This window comes from Dipteris shenzhenensis, chromosome 15 (assembly GCF_047967505.1).
Source record: "Dipteris shenzhenensis isolate YYH24624 ecotype China chromosome 15, Dip_SZ_1.0, whole genome shotgun sequence".
NCBI classification, from domain to species: Eukaryota; Viridiplantae; Streptophyta; class Polypodiopsida; order Gleicheniales; family Dipteridaceae; genus Dipteris; species Dipteris shenzhenensis.
The window spans coordinates 55515450-55528759 of NC_141610.1; the positions used below are offsets into that span (position 1 = coordinate 55515450).

A 13310-nucleotide genomic window follows, 5' to 3' on the forward strand; every position below is an offset into this window, starting at 1 on the left:
GAGTGAAGAGGAAAGTAACACCAATGGCAGCCCGGGCTTGGTCAAAGTCTCCCTTAAACCCAGAGCAAAGAGAAAAAGCGAGGAGAGAAGGCTTGTGTTTTGGTTGCCTTCAGCCTCATCAGTGGAAGGATTGTCCACGAAATAAGGATCGTCGGATGGCTGAGATGGTAGTCTCAGAATGCGACGTAGAAATGGAGGGAAGTCCTAGAGCGGAACAGATGCAGATTCAGCTAGTGGGATCTTCTCAGAGGTTAGTACCTTGTTTGTTATGTGTGTCTATTGCTAAGCTAGTAACGAGTGTACCTAATAACATCCTATCTAGGCCCGCAGCAACGGGGTATACAGCCTTTAATGATACGGAGTTAATTAAGATGAAAGGGCAAGTGATGAATCACGATGTCATTGTGTTGTTTGACTCGGCGTCAACGCACAATGTGATTAACTCCAAGCTCGTGAAGAGGCTGAAGTTAAAGACTAGCCCATCTGACTATGCGTATACAGTCAGGATGGCAGATGGAAGTTCAACTGAAGTATGGGACCAAAGGGTTACCCAGTTGGAGCTTCGTATTCAGGACTATGCTGAGAAGCTTGATTTTGAAATGACTAAGCTTGCTCATGCAGATATAGCCCTGGGTATGGCGTGGCATTCTAGGAAGAATCCAGCCATTGATTGGAAAAAGCACGTATATCAATTCAAGATGAATGATGTGCTTTCTGTCTTACGAGGTGAAAAAGATATACCTCAGGGACCGTTGGTTTCCGTGATGGAAATCCAAAAAGCTCAAGAAGAGTTTTTATTCCTTTGTACGGCATCGGTAGAGCCGGTTGATGATTCTTCGGCTAGCACTGATGTTGTTCAAAGTGGTGAGATGGCCAAGTTGGCTAATCTAATAGCAGAGGAGTTCTCTGAATGTTTTAGGGATGAGTTACCTCCAGAGCGGAACGTTCAGCATAAGATTGAACTGATCCTGGGGGCATAACTTGTAAATAGACCTCCCTATAGAATGAGTTTTACTGAAGAGGCGGAGGTGCATAGACAACTGGAAGAATACCTCAAGTTGGGGCAGATTCAACCAAGTTTCTCACCCTTTGCTTCGCTAGTGATATTAAAGAAGAAAAAGGATGATACGTTTCGCCTCTGTATAGATTACAGAGCATTGAATAATATCACTGTTAAGCACAGATATCCGATGGCTCGGATTGATGATTTGCTAGATGCATTACATGGAGCCGTGATTTTCAGCAAGATAGATCTTAAGTGTGGCTACCATCAGATCCGGATTAGAGCCGATGATGTGCATAAAACCGCTTTCAGAAGCAGGTTTGGTCATTATGAGTTTTTGGTAATGCCCTTCGGACTTACCAATGCTCCAGCTACATTCGTCATGCTTATGAACGATTTACTACGTCCGTATATCGGAAAGTTTGTAGTACATTTTATTGACGATATTCTAGTGTTCAGTAAAAGTATTACTAAGCATCAGGAACACTTAAGAATAGTGTTCAGTACTTTGAGGAAAGCCAGTCTTTATGTAAATAAAAAGAAAACTATACCGTGTATGGTTAGGCTTGAATATTTAGGATTCATAATTACTCCAGAGGGGGTAGAAATGGATCCAAAGAAAGTGGCTGCGATACTAACTTGGCCAATCCCTCAGAGTCTGACCGCTTTGCGATCATTCTTGGGATTTGTCCAATTTTATCGAAGGCATATCAAAGGATATTTCGAAATAGCATCGCCATTGACTGATTTGACCTCAGATAAAGTACCTTTTATATAGGGACGGAATCAACAAGAAAGTTTTAACACCATAAAACAAGCTGTGGTCACAGGACCGGTGTTAAAAATAGTTGATTCCCAGAAACCGTTGTTCCTGGAAACCGATGCAAGTGGCATTGCGTTAGGAGCAGTTCTCCTTCAAGAGGGAAGGCCAGTAGCCTTTGAAAGCAAGAAGCTTTCTTCCTCTCAGCGAAATTGGCCAACTCATGAATTGGAGTTGTATGCTGTTATCCATGCTTTGAAAACATGGAGGCATTATTTGTATGGTTGAGAGTTTTATGTGGATGTGGATCATGATACTCTGAAACATTTTTGTAAACAGCCTGACTTGAGGGGCCGCCAGCTAGGTGGGCAGAGCTCATGCAGGAGTTTAATTTGACGATTCGGTACCGAAGAGGGAAGGATAATAAGGTGGTTGATGCGTTGTCTCGCATTATGCACAATATGAGTTTTACGGTATTAGAGAGTGCTCTAATGACCGAGATTAGAGAAACTCAAAAGGTGGACGAGTTTGTCCAGAGCTTATGGCCTAAAGCTCATGTGTTTAGACCCGGGGAAGAAAAGAATGACCTGACATCTAGAAAAGGCCAAACATATGCAAGATATACCATAAGGGATGGTATGTTGAAAAGAAATGGCAAGGTTGTAGTATCTAGTCAGAATGATCTCAGGCAGAGAGCCATTCGATAGTGCCATGATAGCCCATGTGCGGGACACCCAGGAGTCGAGAAGACATATGATCTCGTGAAGTGAGATTTCTTTTGGCCAAGGATAAAAAAGCATATTCATGAATATGTGACATGGTGTTTTTCGTGTCAGGTAAGCAAGGCCGAGCGGGTGAAGCCACCCGGACTTTTATAGCCCTTGGAGATACCACTAAGTAAGTGGGAGAGCATTTCCATGGACTTTATTGTGGGGCTGCCTACGACACAAGGTGGATATGATTCTATCCTTGTGGTGGTCGATCGTCTAACCAAGATGGCTCACTTCATTCCGACTAGAGAGTCTGTTAGTGCCCCGTAAGTGGCGGATTTGTTTATTAGACATATATTTCGTCTGCATGGATTGCCTAGATCCATAGTGTCAGACAGAGATGTCAGATTTACCGGTCATTTTTGGACAACAGTATTTGAGACACTAAGGATTGAGTTGGGAATGAGTAGTGGGGATCATCCTGAAACGGATGGTCAGACGGAGAGAGTCAACCAGATCTAGAGGATATGCTGAGGGCATATGTGTCATTGAGGCAACATACATGGGACAAGTGGTTGCCATTGTTAGAGTTTGCCTACAATGATAGAAAACATTCCTCTACGGAGTTTAGTCCGTTTGAATTGAATTATGGCTATAGATCAGCAAATCCAACTACAGTTGGAATACCTCAAAGAGTGCCTAGTGCCGCGAACTTTGTGGTTCAGATGCGGGAGATGCTAGCACTTGCGAGAGCTAATATCCGCCAAGCTATGGATAGAGCCAAGGCGTATGCAGATGAAAACCGGTCTATAAGAGAATTTAAGGAAGGAGAAAATATTTTTCTCAGAGTTTCTTCGCACTTGAAGTCATTAACTTTAGGAGAGTGTGCTAAGTTATCACCTCGATACTGTGGGCCGTGGTTAATTCTAAAGAGAATAGGCAAGGTAGCCTATAAATGAGAATTGCCACAGGGTTGCAAGGTGCACCCAGTGTTTCATGTTTCTCGTTTAAAGAAATTTTTGCATACTGGTGACTCACTAATCGAAGGTGTGGTTTTGTTTCAGGAGATAGAGGATAATGCAAGGCACAAACCAACAAGAATCCTGGACCGAGGAACAATGCAAGTGCGCAATCGGAAGATACCCACGGTGTTGGTTGCATGGCATGGTCTGCCTCTATCAGAAGCTACCTGGGAATCCGTATACCAGTTGCGGAGAATGTTCCTAAACTTTATCATTGAGGACGCTGATGTCTAAAGAGGGAAGGAATGTTACGCTCTAGCCGAGGTAGCATGACCTCGGAAGAATGAGTCGACATTTCCCTTAAGGATCTACGTTTGTAATATATTTGTTGCGCTTCATGTAAATGACCGGGAGGGAATTAATGTCAAGGTCCTAGGTGAGGGCTGATAGCACCAGACTAGGTGGATCTAAGGCCAAGGGCCTAATGCAAGCAATGTGCCTAGGGACAAAGGAAATTAAAGTATCCCATGAGAGGAGTGAAAAGATGCATTAGGAAAGGCCCTATGATGATGACATGTGGCATCTAGATCCATCTAGGGAGATGGGGCTTGCTGGAGTTAGTGAGAGAAGGAGAATGGACCTTCACGTGATTTCGATTTCTCTGAGAGCTCTCACGCTCTAGCAAGGATTTGGCTGGCAGGATATTCTGTAGTGCTACTCCTGTGATCTGCTGTAGTAAGTTATATCTGTGCAATACACGGCTCGATATTCAATTTGCAGTATCTCAGGTGAGCAGGTATATGCACAGCTTAAAGACAACACATTGGCAGGCTGTAAAACGCATCTTCCGTTACTTGCAGGGCACAAAGTCTTATGGCTTGATGTTTCTCGGGGGGGTGACTTGCAAATGCATGCTTACAGTGATTCAGATTGGGCTGGAGACTATGACACTAGGCAGTCCACAAGCGGTAATTGTTTCTTTTTGGGCAAAGCTTATATTTCTTGGCTGAGTAAGAAGCAATCTACTGTGGCTACTTCCTCATGTGAAGCTGAGTACAGGGCAGCTTCCACAACGGCAGTTGAATGTGTTTGGCTGCGTCGTTTGCTTGCTGATCTTCATCTTTCATTGGAGGGTTCTTCTCTGATTATCACTGATAGTCAGAGTGCTATAGTAGTGGCAAAGAATCCTGTGTTTCATGCTCGCATGAAGCACGTTGAGGTTCACTATCACTATGTCAGAGAGAAGTTGCATGCAAGAGAGATCAATATGATCTATGTGTCAACACATGACAATGTTGTAGACATCTTCACCAAAACACTTCCACGTGAGAAGTTTGAGGCGTTTCGCAGTGTCCTGAACTTATCTCCTTTTGGTGATTGATCATTTCCTTGTATATGACATTGGCACTGCAGGGGGGTGTTAGAATTATTGATAAATTCTAGGCAGTGACCAATGTAAAGTCAATAAGTGGGTTAGGGACACTATTCCCTCATTTAGATGTTATTTTCTGCCTAACCACAGTTAGTTCACTAACTACGATTAGTGAAGGATAAGGTTTGTCACTTAGACAAAACCTTATCCCCTCTTTGTATTGCTACACTTCATTCTATTGCATATTCGACATTCTGCACTCTCTCTCTTGCTTCTTGCTCTCTCTCCCATTTCTATCATATGTGCCTAGAAAGTGGATCTCATGCATGAAGAACTCACTCATCTTAGCATTGATAAGCAACTTGTGCTTCCTGAGCTTTGCAAAGACAACTGCTAGATGCTCCTTATGCTCAGCTCATTTTTAGAGAACACTATGATGTCGTCAAAGAAGATACTCACAAAAGATCTGTGCTCTATGAAGATTCCGTCCATCATTCTATTGAAGGTGGCGGGTGCATTTGTCAACCCAAATAGCATGACAAGGAATTCAAATTTCATACAAGTCAAATGTGGTTCTAAAAGCTATCTTATGCACATCTTTAGGACATATACTTATCTGGTGGTATCCACTATTCAAGTCTATATGGCTGAACGTAGCAAACCCCTCTGGGGACACACAGGTCATTTGGGGGACCGCTCGTCATTGTTTAGACCCGGGATACGTCCCACGGGAGTCACGGTGGCTCTGGTCTTGCGTCGAGCCTCCTCCAAGAGACCGAGATGCACGGGACCCTTTGACGGACGCCAGTGTCCCATCACCGGCTATGCACCAGCCAGGGCGACATGACAAACAGAGGGTTCCATTCTGCTCCAATCTTTTTTCTTTTCATTGTCATACCCAAATGTATTTGATTATGTATAATCAGACTTAGGATTCAGCACGGGTGATGAAGCTCGTTTTAGTAGTTCCACCCTTCTTGTGATTTGTATCAGGTTTTCTTTCAGTCTCATAGACCCATCGGTCTTCCGAAGACTCTAATAAAATTTCTTTCTTTCTAGCCTATCCAGGATACCATCATTCCTGGGTATAGGGAATCTATTCTTGATTGTTATCTTATTTAGAGCTCTGTAGTCTATGCACGTCCTCCACGATCCATCTTTCTTTTGCACAAGCAACACAGGTGAACAATAGGGAGAAGAGCTGGGCCCCTTTTGCAAGAGATCCTTCACCTAGTTCATGATCTCCTCCTATTGGGCTGCACTGACTCTGTAGGGAGGCTTTTTTGGTGGGTTGCTTCTTGGGATTATATCTATGGCATGATCCTCAGGTCTTTTTGGAGATAATTCTTGTGGTAGGGAGCCAGAAAAGCAATCTTTAAACTCAAAAACAAAATCTCTCCTCTTTTTCCAGCTTGGAAAGATTGGATCTTTCTTCATCTGGCCGTTTTTTCTGTTGCAAAAACCAAATATGCTGAAAGATGCTTGTTCATCACATTAGAAATAGCTGAAGCAGATACAAATGGTATAGATTCCCCTTTTAGTTTGCATCCAAATCACGGGTTTTTCCTCTATGAGTCAAAGTCAACGTTTTGTTTCTAGCATCCAAAAGATCCCCCACCCTATAGTGCCAAGGTATACCCAACATAACATCGCATCCATTCAAAGGCATGATGTAAAATTCCTCTGTGTCCACATAGCTCTGAATGTGCATGTGTAACTTGCCAATTACCGGAGTGACTGACTCATGGTGCCCAGGACAAGCCATATTTGCATGACAAAGAGGTCCCATCTCTTGTACTTTGATTCCCAATTTTCTAGCCAGCTCTAGAGAGATGAAATTGGCACGGGCGCCTGGGTCAAAGAAAAACAAAGCTGTCTGGTCATGGATTTTGGCCCATGCTCTGCATAGCTCATGGCATCCACATTCTATTTGTCCCAAATGACTTTCGCCATAAGACCAGCCTTCTGGTCATTCTCTTTTCTTCCCTTCTCTCACCATGTTTCCCTGAAGGGTACTTACTCTTTTTGTTCAGGCATTCAAATGCTTTGTGGCCCTCTTCCTTGCATATGTAGCACTTGTTGGCACCATATAGTGCCTTCTTTTCTTTGGGTGTCATCTTTTGCCGAGGTGGTACTTGCCTCTATCTTGCAACAAACCTAGCGTGGGAAGGCTGTTTAAACTTCCTAAACTTTTTAGGAGCTTCCTGGCTGCTGCCCCTGAACCCCGAAGTCTTTCCTTGCAAGAGGGCATATACTGTAGTGGCATTTTCTATGAGCTGAGACATGTTAGAGACTTTAATTTTAGTGCAATAGTCTTGGACTCTTTTGGCAGCCCACAACAGTACTTTTCTATCTATTCTGATAGCTCCACACGTTTGTAAGAACTCACAGGCAACAATGCTCTCTAGAACTTCTTGTTGTACTTTTCCAAGTTCTTGCAATTTGCTGCATCAAGCTTGTGCCAAGCTATCGTGATATCCACCTCAAAAGTGGTTGTGAGCCAAGCAGTTGAAAACACTTGCTTGAACTCCATCCATGTTGCAGGAGCTCGGCCCTGCAAGAGCAAGTTTGTCCACCACTGAAGTGCATTTCCTTTGAGAAAAGTGGTTGCCTTTCTTACCTTTGATGACTCGGTAAAGTTCCCACAGCATAAGCTGCATCAAACTGCTGCACAAAGGTCAAGGCCTTCAGCTTATCTTGCATTCCATTGAAAGTCTCAAACTTTCCTGCAGCCCCGCCTTCTTTGAAGTCCTTCAACTTACTCTTGGGTGCAATATTATCATATACGAGTAGCTGCAAAAATGATGGTGGCATCATATGTCCCGTGCTCTGTGCATTACTGCCACTTTCCACGGTTGGGTTGACCATTCCACCCATCATCCCAGGCATTCCGGGCTGCATCCCTATATTGGCATACATCATATTGGCATTTCCAGTCTGCATACCCTCCCATCATAGGTTGCTGAAACTTTTGCATTCTTGGCTGCATACTTGCCAAGTAAATGCCAGGCATGCCCCTTCTGTGGGCTATCCAACCATTGCCTGAAAGAAAACCCTCCTCCAAAATACCCTGGATGCATCCCTGAATGAGGAAAGGTTTTCTGTCCTTAGTTAACGAACTGAAAATTGTTGGCCTGTTGGGCATGTCCCATTCCAGGACCAACTGAAGGCATCACAGGTGGCTGTCCACCAGAGGGTGCATGACTATGTGTATGCCTTCGTTTCTTCTGCTTCTTTCTAGCTGTCTTTTTACTTTTGGGAGGGACATTTAAAATTTCAGCAAGGTTTTGAGTCAACTGTGTCAAGGTGCCCACGGCACTTGCCAATTGTGCCTTAGAAAGAGCTTCTGCATCTAACTCTTCAGCCTCATCAGCCTCATCCTGGGAAACCTCAGTGGCATGTTCTGAGGGAACATGATGTTCCTCATCCTCCTCATCTTCTTCATACCATGCCTTGTATTTGAAGCACTCTGAGTCCTCATCCCGGGTGCATTGTGGCTGTAATAAAAATGCAGCAAGGCTTCCTTTTCCCAGCTCTACCAGGGCTCACCTCTGTGAGAAGATGGTGATGATCCCATCAATGGAACCACTGAAGCCGGCCTCTAGCAAGCTAAAGGACAGTAATCCATAACTAACTTGACATCCCCATTAATCGCAACGACAAATGCATCACCTTCAGCCACTTCCTTTAGTTAGAACCACTGAGAAACAAACTTTAAAAACACTAGAAGGGAGGCTAGAATGCCCGTGCTCAAAACACGATACACAAGAGACACACACTAGCCCCAAATGCTTTGGCGCCCCTTTTGGTATTTATTTATTTTCTTCTATCAATGGAATATGGTTTTACAACAAGGGCTTACCCTTGCTTTGCTTCACTGGCAATTTCACTGTCCAAGCCAATTCCTGGCCTCACTAGGCATCCAAATCTAGGCACCAACTAGCACCCAACTGCCAAGGCAAGGCTAAGGCATTCCCCAGTGTCAGTGACCAACTGAAAGCTGACAATGCACTCCACAAGGCATCCAGCTTCCTAAAGAGTGTTGGCAGTCCCACAAATTAATGTCCAGCCTCTCAGGGCGACAATGCGACAACACAAATCCCAAACTGCACAAGTGACCTCAAGGCAGCAAGAAATTCACAACATTGTCCCTCTGGCACCAATCTAGGCACACCCTTTGTGTCTGAAAGAGGGGATGATCTCTGGCCTTGCACCTATCCTCTATCGAGGCTCCCAGCAGTGCACAGACCCTCAGTCATGAACAAATGAAGGAGCAGCAGCGAATGGGATAAAGGCAAGGGGCCAGCGGAAGAAATCGACCACTTAGAGGGAGAGAGAGACAGAAAGAGAGCTGGAATTGGCATGCAAACTGATCACAGGTAGGTGAGAATCTGTACAGTCAGCAACCTCAAAATGTGTGCAAACAGGTCCGTACAGCCAGCAGTTTGCCTCGTTAATTGCGCAGCAGATCTGCAGAGTCCATACAGCAGTAAATGCACCTCGATTTGTGTGCAAAAAGCCGCACAGTAGCAAATGCTCCTCGATTTGTGTGCAGGAAAAGCTGGTCCGTGTTGGGATGAGCTCTTCAGATGAAACTCTTCTTTGAAAATTCCATAGGAATTTTTTCTTATATGGACAAATGTTCCAGTAACTTTGTTTTTATTTGCAAAAAGTTTTACTTAGAATGTCTTTTGAGAGAAGTGAACTCGTTTGCCAAAACTTACACCCCTGCCTTAGTTTCTCAAAAGGATTTGATCTTAAAGCATCAGAGTTTTTGCAAGTCTTTTGGGTTTGTTTGCAATCCAAGTATACCTTTTCTTTGTGCTGCTTGGAAGTTTCACAAAACTCCAAAAAAGCCAAGATTTATTGCAACTGCTTGTGAGACTACTTTGACGGATGTCTCTAAATGGCTAAGCTACTGCTTCAAAGCCATGTTGCCTAGTGTCCATGAACTTTGGAGGGACTTATTAAAAGAGACAGATGTCCCCTCGCACTCGAGCTGGATTTTAAAGGACTCTGTAGGAGTGATTCCTGTTGTAAAATTTTTTAATTCCTCTTGAAGCATTTAGGAAAAAGAGTCTCCTATTCTCCTTCAAACCTATGATTTTACCATGCTTTACACAAAGATCGAGCTGGAATACCTGAAGTTTAGAATAAAAAAGCTAGTGGCTGAAGCTTTCAAGCTGAGATTTGACAAAGATAGATGCAAAGTGCTAAAAGTTGAGAAAACAGCCTTATGCTTTGACTTTTTGTGGCTAAAAAATAAAGATCATGACATAGGTTCTAAAAAGAAAAGATACACAAAGGTAGTAAGTGTGGAAGATGTTTGCTCTTGCATAGATTTTCTTTTAGATAATCTTTACATCATAATAGGTGATTCTTTGTTTCAACAAATTATAGGAATCCCCATGGGCACTAATTGTGCCGTGTTTTTAGCAAACTTTTATCTTTTCACTTATGCTTGGGCACTGATGATGACTAAGTGTTGCTTTGCTTGCTAAGTATGTCTTCCTTTTGTTTTTCATAAAAGTTTTTGTTTACCTCTTTTTTCTTCTCTTTCATTTTCTCTTTTATTTTCTGTGTAGATTTTTTATCTTTAGAACAACAAAAAATCTAAATTTGTATGATTGGACTTATTCTAGTCTTACAAAGGTGTAAAAAATAGTTGCGAAGTGTAATGTACAGGATCTAATCATGTTGATGCTATCACGTTCAGTTATACTAGTATGTATGCTAGTCTTCTGCAGCAAGTATTAGACACGGTATGTTTCTGGCAAATCATTAGGATGATTATGTCTGTCCTGACCCAAAGGTTGCTGCTGCTGCTGCTGCTTGCTGCTGTGTGGACTGAATTGTGGGCCCTGCCTGTACCTGATGCTGTGCCACATGGCAGCTTTCTGCTTTCCTTTGCTGTCCTGTTGTGCATGGCTGAATGTAGGCCGGTGTGCCTCTTTCCTACCCTAATCTGGCTGCGTGGTTGTCCCGTGGCTGTCACAATTCTGGGTCAAGCCCTTGGCTTGCTCCTCATGCTGTTAGTTGCCATATGGCAGCAAGGTTCCAGCCAAGCCTCCTCAAACCCCTCGTTCTTCATCAGCCCAGAAGCACTTCCTGTAGCAGCTCAGCCTCAGCCAGAGGGCCCTTCAGCCCTCAGCAAGCAGTGAGATATGCAGTCAAAATAAAGTGCATTACCCAAGGCGTCTGTGGGAAGCATACTGCCAGGATCCAAGCAGTATTCTCAGCCCACATAGGGCATCCATCGAGGGCCATCCACTTGTATCAATTTATGACTTGGTTCAAGCCAAAGGCATCCAAGAAATAATGATTAAGTATTCTCCACAGATACCAAATGATGTGTGCTCTCTTTCTTGTTGATGCTCTCTCTTTCAGCTAAGCTAGCATTTATGCTCGTCTTCCACTGCCAGTAGAAGTAAACAGGCTAAGTAGCTAGCTACATTTACAAATGATTGAATCTATAAGATTGAATATGTTCTAGGCTTATGAAGGTATATGTTGTTGGTCCAGAATTGTCTGGTTGTTAAGAATCTCATGGTGACCCAACGTACAGGTGAAGTCGAAAGGAGTAACAATGACAGCACTGCTAGCAAAAGCTGCTGCGCTTGCCCTTGCTCAGCATCCAGTTGTAAATTCAAGTTGCAAGGATGGAAAAAGCTTCACCTATAATAGCAATGTGAATATTGCAGTTGCTGTTGCCATGGATGGAGGGCTCTTGACTCCTGTGCTTCAGAATGCTGACAAGGTGTGTTTTTCATTCAGCGTCTACCATGGTTTTTTTCCTGAATGCCTATTTAGTCTGATTCAAATGAATAATGGGGTTTGCCATGGGCTGAATATTCAAAATCTTGTCTGTTTTATGTGAAATTAAATTACACTTGCTGTGCTATTTATGTCTCATCTATCTGATACACGTTTTTAAATTTTATGATTTTCTTAAATTTTGCATGCTGCAGGTTGATTTATACAGTCTCTCTAACAAGTGGAAGGAGTTGGTAGAAAAAGCACGTGCCAAACAGCTACAACCTCATGAATATAATTCAGGTCTGACATCCATCATATTTCAAAGTGCTTGGTATGTTGTGTCTATAGAATGAAATTTACACAATTGCTTTTTACGGATTGAGGAGTCTGGGGGTTTGTATAGCCCACCACACTGGTTGCTGGCACCTGCTCCCGGATTATCATAGGAGCCAGGTCCTGGAGAAGGAGGCTGCAAGAGCCAATAAGCTCCTCACAAACAGCTGACTCTTTTTATTGTTTTTAAAGCATTTAATAGAAGGGACTTTTCTCCATTGCAGGAACCTTTACGTTATCAAATCTTGGGATGTTCGGAGTTGATCGATTCGATGCCATTTTACCTCCTGGAACGGTGGGTGCCTTATATAGGAAGTATTTGCATGGATTTCTGAATGTGAAATTTGACAAGTAGCTACTGACAATCATGTTGCATATTTGTAATAGGGTGCAATCATGGCTGTTGGTGCATCTCAAAAGAAAGTTGTTGCAACAGCAGACGGTCTGTTTGGTGTGAAAAGTCAAATGCAGGTATAAAGACTTCTGGAGCTTATGCTTTCCTAGTTAGGGAGCCTTAAGGTTGAATGCTTATTTTGCTGATTGCTGAAAACGTTCTGAGTATCTGCTCTCTCTTTCTTAGGTGAATGTCACGGCAGACCACAGAATCATATATGGTGCAGAACTTGCCGGCTTCTTGCAAAGCTTCGCAAAAATAATCAAGAATCCAGATGATCTCGTGCTGTAGAGTGAACATGCTTTACTAAGGCAGTCAATTGAGTAAAGCTGATGTTTGAGTATTCATGTGGGTCTACATTAGACCAGGCCTTTTTCCAGTAATGGCTCACTAGTGTTAGACTGCACTAATTTGGCATTGATGATCGAATATCAGAACCACCTTCCAGTAAACAAGGACTGAGAGCATTTTGGTAGCAGTAGAGAGGGCAAGTCAAGAGATTAAATCTGTTAAGAAGCTCCTATATTTTGTGGTTCATGTTTGCCTTGAGAGAACTTCCATGGGATAGCAAGTGATCATAATCTTTGACTATTAATATTCTTATAAGACCCTGCAAGTTATGAGCTCTCCATTTCAGGAGTATATGTCTGAGTTTAGAGTGTACTTAGTTTGCAGATGTGATGCTCCAAACAAAAGTCATGTTAATAACCATGACGATTTCTCTAGAATATGCACATTGTATTTGTCTCTTTACCTGTCAGAAGATCATCGGATCGTAGAAAAATTATTCTTTTTTGTCAAACATTTTCTTATGTCAATGCATGCTGGAAAGTCTGCGGATTTCATGTAAAGCATCCAATTGTCTCTGTAGTCAATGTTCATCCTTTGCAAATAGGACGACGTTGTCTGCATATAGCAACATGATTATGTAGCCTGCAATCTGGGACCCTGCTCCACTGTGAGCCCTCAGCCAATTATCTAGTTCATCAATGAACAGCCGAAATAGTGTCGGCGAGGGAA

The 13310-nt window shown here is 43.0% G+C and overlaps 1 protein-coding gene across 1 annotated transcript in view; it reads left to right on the forward strand.

Moving 5' to 3' along the window:
* LOC147894016 (dihydrolipoyllysine-residue acetyltransferase component 5 of pyruvate dehydrogenase complex, chloroplastic-like) overlaps window positions 1-13045 on the forward strand; it is a 40332-nt gene extending 27287 nt beyond the window's left edge. The window contains exons 2-6 of the mRNA XM_087385902.1: window positions 11373-11564; window positions 11776-11863; window positions 12121-12191; window positions 12284-12367; window positions 12477-13045. Of these exons, the coding sequence (XP_087242028.1) occupies window positions 11373-11564; window positions 11776-11863; window positions 12121-12191; window positions 12284-12367; window positions 12477-12581 (540 nt within the window). The 3' untranslated portion in view covers window positions 12582-13045. The remainder of the gene's footprint in view (window positions 1-11372; window positions 11565-11775; window positions 11864-12120; window positions 12192-12283; window positions 12368-12476) is intronic.
* The last annotated feature ends 265 nt before the right edge of the window (window positions 13046-13310 follow it).